We start from the raw sequence: 14,714 nt of genomic DNA, 5'->3' as shown, positions 1-14,714 counted from the left end.
CATGGTGTCAGCATCTAGAAAAAAGAATCATTTTGTTTTAATTAACTGAGCCCTCCCTTCGTGATCCCTAACCCTAGGCCACATCCCATTCCCCACACTACACCATCAGTTCCACTCTGATTCTTCAACCCTCTCCCATCCCCTAAGCACTCATCATCATGTCACTGGAGTCCATTCTTTGCCTTGATAAAGTCACATCCTCATGGAGATGCTTGGAAATTTTAAATTGGACTCCTGATTACCTCCCAGGGATTTTTTGGTTTGAGGGCTACTGGCAGTAGCTTGAGAATCTTCACCCCACAGCTGGGGCTGTAAAGGTGAGAAATGTGTTTCTGGCATCCCAAGTTGAAGCACAACACTGAATATATTTTTCCACCAGAAATATTGTTAAGATATAAATAGTAGTGAGTTTCTATGCTACTCTTCATTCTATACTACGAATGAATACATTTGTGTGAAATTGTCTTTGGGGAGGACTACCCCAGGAACTTAGGCATTATTTTTATGGGAAAATGCTTGCTTTCAAAACTCCCAACATCTTACTTAAAAATCAACTTTTGAAACACAGTCCAGTTACTACTTGGCTGCTGCCAGTACAGTAAAACCAACCATTCTACTTCCAGTCAGCTCTGTGGTCCCACAAAAATTCAGAGACCGCCGCTCATGAAATGGTATGGAGAGAGAGGTGTCCCTTGTATTTCAAGCTACAGCTGAAACAAAAAGGGTTTAATGGTTTATTCCAGTGTTTAACTTATGGAACTGAATAATGTGTGTGTGTACACCTGTTTTAGAATTTGTGTACATATATTCCTCCCAGGAGCACCATTTCCTCTTGTTCAGCTCACAGCGAAGTTAATTCCACCTGGAGTAATCATATGTTTTTAAAGCTACACTCTCCCTTTTTCTTATCCATTTACATCAGAGGTATAATGAACAATATTCTTTCTGAGTTCCATGTGTGTACCAAAAATGCCCATTAACCACAGCTGATAAACATTGTGAAGTACATTGAAACAAATGAAATCCAACAACGCAAATAAGGGAAAATATCCGTTGTCCTCAAACTCAAACCTAAAATTTCTACAAGCCCTCATTTACCTCCTCATTCTTTAATGTAACTGTCTTTCCAATATCATCATTCAAGATAATTATTTAAAGCTTGTTTTTTTCTGAGTTTTATAAAAATTACTAATAGTTCAACAATAACAAACAGTACTTTTATTTGTTTAGCCATATCACAGGCAAAAAGATATGGGGGTAGTCTAAGCTCAGAACTTTGATTTGGAATGTTCTATGGAAAAAATATATTCTGGGTTCCCAAGCAACCACTTTTAAATCTGCATTTTGGAATCTGTTCTTTATTTTTATTACTTTTTAAAATTTTTGTTTTTTGTGGCTACAAAGAAGGTGTAAATATGGGATACATGAGCTATTTTGATACAGGCATACAATGTTTAATGATCACACTGGGGTACATTTACTCTTTGTGTTACAAACAGTCCAATAATACTTTTCTAGTTATTTTTAAAAGTACAATTAAATTATTATTGACTATAGTCACCCTGTTGTGCTATCAAATACTAGATTATTTCTCTAACTGCTTTTTGTACCCATTAGCCATCCCCAACTCACCCTCCCTACTGTCCTTCCCAGCCTCTGGTAACCATCCTTCTATTCTCTATCTCCAGGGGTTCAATTGTTTTAATTTTTAGTTCCCTCAAATAAGTGAGAACATGCAAATAAAATCTGTGCTTTAGTAGGTGAGAATTAACATTTTTGCTAGTATGTTATTTTGGCTCAGGTTTGTAATTATGTAATTGTTTCATGGCTTTACAGGGGTCTAAATTATGGATAATAATGGAATACCTGGGTGGCGGTTCAGCACTGGATCTTGTAAGTATTTTAAAATAATTACACACACATGCAAGTGTGTGCATATGCACATACCTTAATTTTTTTTAATTGAAGAGCAATGGCTTTTGGGCACGCTAAGTGGTTGCTTTAGTTAATATGTTCAAATTAAATTCTTTTTTCATGACCACTACCTTATGTAGGTACAGATGTATTGTAGGTTTGAGCATGTTGCTGGCATTCTAAGACTATATAAGAAATGCAAATAGCTTAATAAACTAAAGTCCCCCAAATTAGAAGTGGATGTGTGTGTCCATTGCTGTCAGTTTTAAGTTTGACTTTTGCAAGCTTATCCCTGAAAAAACTGAGTGTCTTTAGATTTTTAAAAAGCAAACAGTTGAGATAACTGTCACTAAAAGTGATTGTTATGAACTGAATGGTTGCATTCCCCCAAAATTCATGTGTGGAAATCCTAATCCCCAATGTGATGGTATTAGGAGGTGGAGACTTTGGAAAGTAATTAAGTCATGAAGGTGGAGTTCTCATGAAGAAGATTAGTGCCCTTATAAAAGACACCCCAGAGAGCTCTCTGGCTTTCTGTCCACCATGAGAGGGTTCAGTGAGAAGAAGGCCTTCTGGAAACCAGGAAGAGTGCCTTTACCAGACACAAATCTGCCAGCCCCTTGATCTTGCACTTATTTCCCAGTCTCCAGAACTATGAGAAATAAATACCGTTTAAGCCACTCAGTCTGTGGTATTCTACTATAGCACCTGAATTGACTAAGATAGTGGTACTAGGGTTCTAACCAAGGTAGGCATGCAGATCCAGATCTTTACAGAGTTGTCTCTGCCTCTCTATAGGTCATTTGGAAATGCAATGGCATTTTGGGTTGTCACAATCACTTAAAAGTGCTCCTGTCATTTTAGTGGTCAAGGATCAGAATGCTAAAATCCTGCAGTGTGCAGGAAAATTCAACCCAATGAAGATGTGTTCACAGACAGAATGCCTTTGAAAACAGTGGTTGTTCCCCAATTTAGTGTGATCCTATCAATGTTGAGTTTCTTTCCCTTCCTGAAAAATCTTTATTAATATGACACTATATTTAAAATTCAGTATGACTTATGAGAGGCACCTTAGTGTAGTACAATGACCACTAAGCTGGCCTAGGGTGTTGGAAGTTACAGGTCTGGCTCTGCGCACAACTAAATCTGTGCCTGTGAACCAGACACAAACTTCCTGAACTTGGATGTCCTATAAAACAAAGAAGTTGCACTAAGTTATTTCCAAGTTCCCTTTCATCTTTAATATTATATGATTTTTTTTTATTTGAATGCTTCTGCCTGTGAAATTATAGAGTGTGCTGTTTCTAAGAAAGTGTCTTGATTAAAGTAATCAAGTAATGTTTTAATTCTTATTTTTTTAGGTAGAGATGAGTTTTCCTAACTGAAAGTGATTAAATCTTTTTAAAGGCTTTAACCCTGACTGCCAGTGACTCAAAGTTTCAAATAATTTTATGAACAGAAATGACCATAAGAGATTTTCTTTCCTTTAGTCAGAACCATATTTAAACCATTCTAAAGAAACGGTAATTAAGCTTGATGGAGAGCCTCATCCACTTCTAGGAATTCACGTCAGTTTAATCAGTTCTGAATCTGGTAATCTTTTCCTTGTGTCTCATCTAATTCTTATATCTTAAAGCCTGAGTTCATTTTTTTTTCTCTCCTTTCTAGTGAGAGAACACCACTGATGTTTCTTTGTGTAATAATCCTTCATGCATGGAGTCAGGCTTCATTCTCCTCTTGAAGTTAAATGATCTCATTTCTATTTGTCTTGTCACAGAGCCATATTATTCAATAGCTTTTTCATTAGCTCTACAAGAAGCCTCTCAATTGTTTCATGATCCTCTTTCCATTTTTTGAATATTAAGCGCCCTTTCCAAATGTATCAGTTGCCTTATCTGGTCCCTCAGGGTGCTCACAACGTCTCTTCCCTGTTTTGGAACTATTGGCAAAGCTAGGTCACTCTGTTCAGCAGTATCACTGATAGCAATGTTAAGCAGTGAACACTGGCCTAACCCCAACTAACGACCCTAATCTGTGTCCCCTAGTAGCAGTTTGGTCAGTTTTACGAACTCTCCAAGTTAAGTGATTATGATATCTTAATCTCATCCTGCTATTCTGATCTCTACTTAATAAAACAAATAGCCATTAGTATCAATTTCAATGAATGAAAAATGTTGTTAGTACTGTATTGGCTAAGAATCAAAAGACCTAGGTCTTAAACCCAGCGCTAACACTGGCTGCCTGGCAAATATTGGGCAGCTCTTTAGCCTCTTTGTGTCTTAATTTCTTCACATGTCAAATGAAGAAATTGAATCAGTAATCTCTAATTTTGTTTTTCTACCTCTAAAATTCAATATTACTGTGATTTAATTAGAAGCCTCATTTAATTCGACTTTATAGGGAGAGCAAATAATGAGAAAATGTGCTATTCCTTTTTGATGTATGTTCCTATACAAATAAATGCTATCATTTGGGGAATCTAAGGCAGGATTAGGTTTAGAGGAAGGCTCTGCTACTAAGAACAAGAGGAAATAAGAGGGATGTTTAGCGGAGAATGTTTCTCACTTTAAACTGGTACCAGGTGCCTAACTAATGGAATAACATAAGATTACAACTTGTCATTTGTGTCAACTTTATAGAGTGTCTACCTCGAGTCACTCCCATTCTTGAAAAACAATTTATTGTATGTGAGCAGACTTTGAGTATATTGGGCATCATTTTATTGACTTTATTATGCTCCACTTCTTTCCAAAAAGAATTGTTGTGCCTTGCAACAAAACGCATATAAGAAGATGACTAGAATAAAACATGAGCCCCAAGGAAAAGAAACAATATGCTAGCCGTTAGAGAAGGCATAACATAGCAGACTGCATTAGGGACTGGCTGGGAGTCAAACAAGTGTGGGGAAGATCCATGAGCCCACAAATGTACAGTGTTTGAAAGAATCAAGGTCCCTTTTTGCATATTCTCACTTAACAACAGAGGCGAATCACACAAGGCAAGTACACTGCTCTGGGACAGAGGTGTTATCTGTTAGCGACATGGCAAGGTCTTCAGTCATTGGAGAAAAGTTTCCTTGCCACAGAGTCTTTCTTCCCCTCTTCCTCCAACACCCAGTTAATTGGGATTTACTTTTATTGAATCTTAACATGAATCTAAAATAAAGCAGATAAGCTCGTGAGTCTTTAGGATCCCCTTTTTGTTGTTTTTACTTAAATATTTTTAAAACCTTCTGTAATAGATAATATGCTGGCTTATTTATGTTGTGTTTAGATGTTCTTCAGGATGATAGCTAGGAGGCCGTACATTAATCTTGCCCAATCACTTAAATAACCAAGAACATACCTCCTCTGGCCTTGGTAATGTCCTATGATCAGATGATACTAATTACCCATCTTGAGTGGTGTGATATTTTTCCTTCAGTTATTTTGTAGTACCTCAGAAGTTCACGGCCAGCCATCAATAAAATAGTATGCCATTTTCACCCTTTCTAGAAGACTTTAGAAACTAATCACTACTGTTTAAATAAAAACTTTGGGGTGGAAGTTGATAGATTTAAAAGTAAATAGATAATGTTACCTAGGAAAGGGACCTATTGAATTACAGACATCCCTGGAGTGTACTATATACCCAGACCGCAGTTAATATTAGATGGTGAGACCAAAGTATGAGTTCTATTTTAAGCTGTTAAATTTCAACATGAAAGTGCCCTTTATTCAGCATAAATATGGCATTCATGAAAGATGAAATACACAAGGTGCCAAGGAGCTGTGGATCCCTCCCAGTGTGAGGCAGAGTGGGCAATGTTTGATTTTCACCACCTCTTCCCTCCTTCCAGAAGCAAACAGAACTCTGCCTCGGCTCTGACTTTAGATTCCCACCCTTTCCTGTAATAATATTGTACAGTCCACTGTTTGTGCTTTATGAGGTACCAGAATTTTAAAATAACCATTTATTTTAAAGAGGGATTTTCAGATATTCCATTACAAGTTCTCCTGAAACCTAATCATTGCTTTCCTTGTATTCCAGTTGGAACTATTGGCTTTGGTACAAGGATGGGGAAATAAAGGGATATGTGTTACATTTATTTGAAAAACATTATCCCTCCACAATTTAATTTTTTTTACAATCTAAGTCTGAATAGTTTAATTATTATATTCTTGGTTAAATTTATAATTTAAGTCTCAAAAAGGCTCTGTTCTTTACAATATTATTAAAATAAGTAAATACTGACTGATATGATCAAAAAGTTGCTGTGGAAATCTTATAGATTGTCTGACCTAAAAATCAGTTTTGTGTCAATATGTAGTAACTTTTTCACAGCAAATGCCATAATTTAACTGATTTCTTTTTTTTCCACCTAAAGAAAAAATAAGTGGTTCTGTCATTGTATAAGCAAATTTGTTTCATCTTTGATGTAAATATTCAGGAACCTTAGAATATGGAGCCTAGTATGTAGGTAAAAGGGCTTGTATTATCTTTCATTAAATCGAATCATTAAAAAACCTGTTCAGCCCTTTGACTGAACGCTTTTGCTTTCTTCTTTCACATTTTACATTTTTCCTCACTTGTTTAGATATTGATTTAATAAACAGAATGGCATCATGTGTCTAACTGATTCCTTCATTTCAAAGATACCAATTTTGAATTTTACATTTCCAAACTTTTATACATGTGTGTATGTGTGTGTGTGTGTTTTTCCCCTTAAGCTTCGAGCTGGTCCATTTGATGAGTTCCAGATTGCTACCATGCTAAAGGAAATTTTAAAAGGTCTGGACTATCTGCATTCAGAAAAGAAAATTCACCGAGACATAAAAGGTATACAAAAGTCTAATATGAACCTGAGAAAAATAGAAGCATTCTGAGCAAACTGAGTTTTTTTCTTTTCTTTTTTCCTCCTAGCTGCCAATGTCTTGCTCTCAGAACAAGGAGATGTTAAACTTGCTGACTTTGGAGTTGCTGGCCAGCTGACAGATACACAGATTAAAAGAAATACCTTTGTGGGAACTCCATTTTGGATGGCTCCTGAAGTTATTCAACAGTCAGCTTATGACTCAAAAGTAAAGTATTACCTGCACAAACTGTTTTGGGTTTGTTAATAAATTGTATATGGCACACTATCTTGGTTAATACATTGCCTTATTTTTCCTTGTTTCACAAGTGTTTCTTAAACTAGAATTATGTCTTATTTTGCTGCTTAATCATAAATTCCTTCACTGCTAACTAATATTTGGACCCTATTCATGTCAATGGCTTTTCATCCTATGTGGAATAAAATCCTAAGTCCTTTCTGTGACATATAAAGCTGTACACAATCTGGCCATTATCTGCCTCTCCAATCTTACCTCCTACCACTCTCTTGTAGATTATTCTTCATCCACAGTGGCCTCATGGTTGTTCCTCAAACATAGCAAGTACACCCTGGCCTCAGGACCTTTGTACTTGCTCATCCCTCTGTCTGAAATAACCTTCCTCCCACAATCAGGTCTTTGCTTAAACATCACCTACACAGGGAAGTCTTCCCTAGCCATCCTGTGTAAATTTCCAACACCCTTGGCCCCATGATTCATTATTCTCTGACTATGCTTTGTTATTTTCTTCACAGAACTTAGCACCATCTGGCACCATATTATGTATTTATTTGTCTCTGTTACTAGAATGTAATCCCCTTAAGAGCAGGGATTTTTGTCTGGCTTATTCACCACTGAAATCTTCCATTCCTAGAATGGTACCTGGCATAAAGTATAGAATTCATTATTTTTAAAATATTAACACGACATTTTCTTGAGAGACAAGTATTGTATGACCATTAGCTTCCACAGGTTATTTTGTGGTAGTATATTGGAATGGAGTTTCAAGGTTATATATATATATATATATATATTTTTTTTTTTTTTTTCTCCTCTTACCTTAGGCTGACATTTGGTCGTTGGGAATTACTGCTATTGAACTAGCCAAGGGAGAGCCACCTAACTCCGATATGCATCCAATGAGAGTTCTGTTTCTTATTCCCAAAAACAATCCTCCAACTCTTGTTGGAGACTTTACTAAGTCTTTTAAGGAATTTGTTGATGCTTGCCTGAACAAAGATCCATCATTTGTGAGTATATATTGCTGTTATTACTATTTGTTTTCTATTATTAGCTCTACCTATAGCAAAGGGAGGTTTTCCTGCAGTAGGGAGTACGGTGCATATGAGAATTATCTAAGATCCATCCAGGAACCTGGTTTGTCCCTCTGTATTGCTATTTCTATTCTATTCTTAATGAGATTCTTCATTCATTTTCTCCTTACCCTTCGTTTTTTTCTTGGTCCTCAGCTTCCTCCATATTCTATTGATTATTTTTTATTTTAGGGGGAGATAAATTTGAGAAATAAAGTGAACCTTATATTATGTCATTATTAAAGTGTATATAAATACAACGATTTTTATTCAACTGTTTTCATTTCTCATGAAAAGTTATGTTTGGGTTTAACTTTTTTTTTTTTTTTTTTGAGACAAAGTCTTGCTCTGTTGCCCAGGTTGGAGTGCAGTGGTGCAATCTTGATTCTCCTGCCTCAGTCTCCTGAGAAGCTGGGATTACAGGCTTCTGCTACACACACCTAGGGCTAAGTTTTGTATTTTTGGTAGAGTTGGGGTTTACACCATGTTGGCCAGTCTGGTCTCGAACTCCTGACCTCTAATGATCTGCCCTCCTTGGCCTCCCAAAGTGCTGGGATTACAGGCATGAGCCACTGTGCCTGGCCAGGGTTAACTTTTTATTTGGCATTTAGAAATTTCAGTGTGAAGTTGTATACTTTTCCTAGGCTAGTGAGCTCCATTTGTTTATTTAGCGGATTTGATTACAGTTGTTTTACTGTTGTTGAAATAAAGCTGCCTTCTGACTTTAAGAGATGAGAAATACAAAAGAGCAGTCCAAACTTGATATAACTATTTTAAAGTTGATGATGAACATTCTGATATTAATAAAATGAAGTCAGGACATCCTCCACAGCACCTGGTGTTTGCATTTAGATGCAATAGAAATTGATGTCTGATGGAGAAGGGATTATAAGATATGTGTAGACAATAACAAAATTACAGACTTGCAAGTTTTCATCAGTTTTTTTTCAAATTTACAGTAAATGTGATTAAAGTATTTTAAAACACTATTTTGAAATGTTCCTTTCTAAATACTGTCATGTGTCTCTCTGCTTTTGAGAAGGCCCTGCCTGACAGTTTGCTGGTGGGTAAGCCACCTGTTGCCCATTGGGCTTTAACAAATTGAGACACCAAAGTAGTAGATTCAATGTGGTTGCCTTGAGCCACTTCAGTAATAGAATTAGCTATTTTCCTACAGCATTTTAGTTGTCCTTATGTCTACAGACATACCTTTAGACCTTTCAGCTTAATAATTCAAATGATTTTATTTACCATTCCTTGTAATCATGAGTTCAGCAATTGTCACATGCATCCTTGATCTTTTTTCCTTAGCGTCCTACAGCAAAAGAACTTCTGAAACACAAATTCATTGTAAAAAATTCAAAGAAGACTTCTTATCTGACTGAACTGATAGATCGATTTAAGAGATGGAAGGCAGAAGGACACAGTGATGATGAATCTGATTCTGAGGGCTCTGATTCGTATGTACAAATTATTTAATTTTTATGTAGGTAGCCTATTTAAATATTGCATATCTTTTAGATATGATCCAGTGTGCTTGTTTTAGCATAAAATATAAACCTTATTTTGAAATTTCACCTTAGAAACTGTGAAAATCTTTTTCAATCACAGTCTGTGGAATACAATGAAGTTGGAAACATGTTTTTCTTGGAAGTCAGTAGCTCTAGTTTTAAATGGTCTTGGTCTAACCCCTAGTGGATACTTGAGTATATTACAAAATTTTGGAACAAGATTCAATTAAAGGTGTTATATTAGTTTGCCCAAAGTAATAAGGAGCTGAATTTTCTCATACTTCGATGACAACCTGCAAATCCCTCAAAAGAACTGACCTCCAGACCTTTCCCACCTCTTGGCCTTGTACCAAACCAATACATTTAAATGTTCATTTATGTATGATTTTTATTTCTTGAAAAAGTTGTAATGTTTTATAACAGCAGCATTTACATTAATAATTCAGCCTCATAGTCCTTGAATGAATTTAGACTAGGAAAGTGTATATGCTGTGCCAGAATTTAGTCCTCCATCAGCTGAACTGGCACAAAGGCAACAGCAAATTTCTTTAGGTACTACTCTGAGATGCTTTCATTTCTGAGAAATTGCCCAACATTGGAAAGGGATAAAAAATATCAGGATAATCTGTGCCCTATTCTAATGGGTGTGAGCCTTAGCTTCCCATAAGAGTTACCCATGGAACCTTAAAGCAATCACAAGTCACACTACTGGAGATCCTAATTCAGTAGGTGGGGAGCAGTGAGGGACAGGTATTTATGTATGATAGGAGGTCTCAACGAAGCATATATAGAGTTGAGAATCACTCCACTACTACCATGTAGTAAAATGGAGTGTTCACCTGAAGCTGAGATCAGATGCTGTTTTGTACCACGAGTTTTTAAACATTAGGACAGTTATCCCTTTAAATTCTACCTGCATTTATTTGGTGTTTTTTTGCCAAGCTGAATCATTTGGGCACTTATAGATGTATCTTTGGCAATCTCTTTAGGGAATCTACCAGCAGGGAAAACAACACTCATCCTGAATGGAGCTTTACCACCGTACGAAAGAAGCCTGATCCAAAGAAAGTACAGAATGGGGCAGTATGTATATGCAGACAATTACTTACTCTTGATGCAGTTTTTCAAACTATGTAGTTAGATTATAGTGGCCAAAAATTGTTAGGATTGAATACCCTTAAATGCCTGTCTGCCTCACTGTGTATGTAGTATGCTTCATTTGTCACTAGTTTTGAGCTAATTAAGAAAAGGTAATAGGAAGTTATTTAAGTGAGTATATTGGCATTTTTTTAAGTACATTTCACCTAGAGATACATAAGCCCAGGAATCATAGGTATCTATTGTAATCCCAGAAGTTACAGGACTTCTGGGACTTCCAGATGTTTAATGGGAATGAGTGATAGGAAGAAAGCTTGGAGACTTGCCTTACATAGAGTCTTTTGTTTTCAGTGGGGGATTCAAATTGGTTCATATTTGTTAAAGAATAAGAAAATGAGGACGATTATTTTAAGTTCATGTGTATAATGTATATTATTTATTCAAAGGAGCAAGATCTTGTGCAAACCCTGAGCTGTTTGTCTATGATAATCACACCTGCATTTGCTGAAGTAAGTACAGATTAGTTAGCCTTGGATATCTGTTTTAAGTAGTATAATATTTTAAATGTTTTAACTATTAATCATTCTCAGCTTAAACAGCAGGACAAGAATAACGCTAGCAGGAATCAGGCGATTGAAGAACTCGAGAAAAGTATTGCTGTGGCTGAAGCCACCTGTCCCGGCATCACAGATACAATGGTGAAGAAACTAATCGAAAAATTTCAAAAGTAAGTTGGAAATGTCATTTAAAAAATTACTTTGCATTTTCTGTTGGGTGTTAATTTATGATGCAATGTAATTCCCTTGATTCAACCATTCCAGTTATTCGTAACAAAGTCACCTTTTAATACACAGTCGTATTCTTAAAAACAGTTTTTGTTTGTTGCCTATCTTAAACATTAGCTTTCAGAACTGTTATCTTTAGGCATAACAAAGTAGTTTTCCACTGCATGAAATGGCCTGTTTTTCTTTCTCCTCTAGTAGGAGTATAGACAAAAGGTCACTGAGCATATTCTCATTTGAGCTCTTATAAACGTTATTGGGGTATTATTTCTTTCTTGCCACTACCCTCAGAATTTAACGAAACACCACCAGTTGCATAGTTTCAGTGCTAAAGTTCCTGCATTTGACCTCTACATGAAAAGTTAGGGAAAAGGTAGAGGGACTCAATCTAGACCAAGAAAAGGCTCTTATGTTCAACTTCAGATTCTGTGCTGTCTCTTGAAATACTTATTTGATTTTGTTCACATTGAAAAAAGTTCTTACATTTAATTTTTTAAAAATGTTCAACAAGACTTTTGTATGCATGCATACACATACACACTCCTTAGCTCGAGCAAGCTATACGGTGATATTAATTTTAGCCTTAACCCTGTTATATCAGTGCATCTTTATGTATCGTTGTGTTTATGATGCCACTGGGATCGAGTTGGAACAAATTCTGTGACCTATGAAATAACACACTCTCAAAGATCTTTCTATCTGATAAGGCTCACTTGTACTCGCAAACCTAACCCCTTCTTAAAATCCCTTATATTTTAATGAAAACCTCTCATTTATTTTCCATCTTGAAAACAAATCAATCAGAAGTTATGAAATCAGATGCAGAAGGGATTTTTGAACTTGTTTATTTTTTAACATCTACATGATTAAATTCCATAGAAATAATATATCCTCTTTGTGGAATCAGTTTCTTCATTGCAGAGTTCATACAAAGGAGAAATATAAACATGCATAGTTGTACATTGGTTTACATTTTTTTTTAATTTTACAGGTATTCAGCAGACGAATCCCCCTAAGAAACTTATTATTGATGTCTGTTTCGTGCAGTGCCAGAGAAACCCACCAAAACTACTTCAGGCTTAGCAATGTTTAACTCATGAGCTCTATGTGCCTTTTGGATCTTTGCAACACTGAAGATTTAGAAGAAGCTATTCAACTATTTTGTGATGGTGTTTATCATTTTATATTTTGAAAGGATTATTTTGTAAGGAATAACTTTTAATACTATAGTTTCACCTCTATTCTAGTAAATGTTGAGACACCGTTTTGCTTTAAGTATCACTATTTCTTAAGTTACTAGGATGAATACCTTTCACGTTTTGACCTTTAGTTAACTCTACACTCCTGAAACATACAGGTCTTTCAAAGTCATTCTAAATATTCAATTTTTGTAAATTATCAAGCTTCAGAAAGCTTATTTGAAAAAAAGCCATGCATATTCTAAAAATGACTATTGGTGAGGAGGTGTAAATAAGTCATACCTTCTTAAAACAAATTTTTAATAACGTCTTAGAAATGAAACCTGTAAAAGTATTGACTCTTCTACCAAGTTGGCATGATATTCCAAAGCTCAATGATAATCACATTGGAGACCCTGTGTTTGAAGCATTTACAGGCAATGTACAGCAACGGCAGTACCTCTTGGTGTGTAGGATTTACATTCTCTTTTAGGTAGAAGAGGCAGTTTTAACCCTTATTTAACATGGTTAGAAATATAAAGCAAAATCATTTAGCTAAGGATAGGTGTTTGGTAATGTTGGAGGAGTTAGTCTGGCTTCATGTTTTACATCTTCAACTAAAATCCCATACTATCTACTTGGATTTGGAGAGCCTAAAAATAAAGCTGATTGTCATGTAATTAAATACCTGATCAACAGGTATGAATATAACTCATACCAGCATATTTTTGCCATGATAGTGAATTGTCCTATAAACTATTTATATATTTTTGTTCTTCATAATTATCAGTAATAAGCATAAGTTTATTGTTTTTAAAAGGATATTTAAGTGAGCATTTTCTAGTTCGTATGAAAATAACCGTAGTACAGGATGATTTCTGTCCACACAAAGGCAAGTTAGATTGCACAGTTAATTTTCACTTGTATTTATGGTACTATTAAGTGGTGATGACTTTTTCTTTTAAGCCCAGTACATATATTATGCCTGCCTAAGTTCTGAACTGGGGCTACATTTCAGTAGTTGTAGAATTATTGATATTAATTAGTTTTGATAGTTAATGTTTTGTTGTTTGGATTTGTGCAATTTGGTTTTTGCACAAAAGTCATTTTTCAAAAAAATCTGAGTAATTGACAAATATTAGAAGAAAGATATTCCTCCTGTAAGGTATAGTTTTTCGTCAAAGTGGCCATTACATCCTCTTTTTACATAATATAGATACTTGAGAAAGTTGTGGTGTTATGTGCCAAGAAAATTCTTTTAATTAGTACTTAAACTGTAACAATTACTTTTAATGCATTGTATTTTGAAGTAATGGTTCAGTTAAAATTTTCACCTGCTGTGTAACTGAAATACAATTATAGTTTATAATCTGTAGAAGTCTGGAAATAATTTTGCAACTCATGTCATGGTTTAAATGGATATTTTTATGAAAGTAAAAGCAACAAATTTATAAATTGATTATTTGAAACTTTACAACACAATTGCATCCCAAATACAAATTGTATTGCTTATTCATTATAGCTTTTAGTCCTGTAAACTGTTTCTAGGTGAAGCATACTCCAGTGTTTTGGGGGTTTTGAAAATAAATATTTAAATTTCACAGTCCTCAATGTTTATTTTCCTAGAGATGGGGGTGTGGTATGGGGCTTCAGTGTTTCAAATTATTTCTCCTTTGTCCTTTATTGTTCGAACATTAAAATCGAAGTTTCTGTTGGAAACCAGAAGATGCTGTTCACATTTCATTAAGCATTAATTATAGCTACATCTGTCCTGATTTCTGGGCCTCCTGTCTTGACCAAATTATTTAATAAAGTGAACATCTGTCCTGATTTCTGGGCCTCCTGTCTTGACCAAATTATTTAATAAAGTACCCTGTCACTTGAAAGTGTCCTGGGTTGAACAATAAATTATATGGTCACCCTAATTATTATTTTATTAAGAGATCATATACAGATATTATCTTAGTGAAGATTTTTAGAAATTGATAAGAGAAATAGTATTAACATAAAGGAGTTTGAGTTTTTCCTAGAGAAGAGGTTTAGGGTGTACTTAACATGGCATTAAGAA

At 35.3% G+C, this 14,714-nt stretch overlaps 1 protein-coding gene across 1 annotated transcript in view; it reads left to right on the top strand.

Moving 5' to 3' along the window:
• STK26 (serine/threonine kinase 26) overlaps positions 1-14,476 on the top strand; it is a 54,619-nt gene extending 40,143 nt beyond the window's left edge. The window contains exons 4-12 of the mRNA XM_012458765.3: positions 1,837-1,893; positions 6,624-6,732; positions 6,817-6,974; positions 7,829-8,014; positions 9,389-9,537; positions 10,578-10,671; positions 11,133-11,195; positions 11,277-11,413; positions 12,460-14,476. Of these exons, the coding sequence (XP_012314188.2) occupies positions 1,837-1,893; positions 6,624-6,732; positions 6,817-6,974; positions 7,829-8,014; positions 9,389-9,537; positions 10,578-10,671; positions 11,133-11,195; positions 11,277-11,413; positions 12,460-12,484 (978 nt within the window). The 3' untranslated portion in view covers positions 12,485-14,476. The remainder of the gene's footprint in view (positions 1-1,836; positions 1,894-6,623; positions 6,733-6,816; positions 6,975-7,828; positions 8,015-9,388; positions 9,538-10,577; positions 10,672-11,132; positions 11,196-11,276; positions 11,414-12,459) is intronic.
• Positions 14,477-14,714: the final 238 nt, after the last annotated feature.

The sequence above is a fragment of the Aotus nancymaae genome, unplaced genomic scaffold, assembly GCF_030222135.1.
Source record: "Aotus nancymaae isolate 86718 unplaced genomic scaffold, 86718_ANA_hifiasm-v0.15.2.pri h1tg000004l, whole genome shotgun sequence".
Lineage (NCBI taxonomy): Eukaryota > Metazoa > Chordata > Mammalia > Primates > Aotidae > Aotus > Aotus nancymaae.
This window is presented reverse-complemented; position numbering and strand designations above follow the sequence as displayed.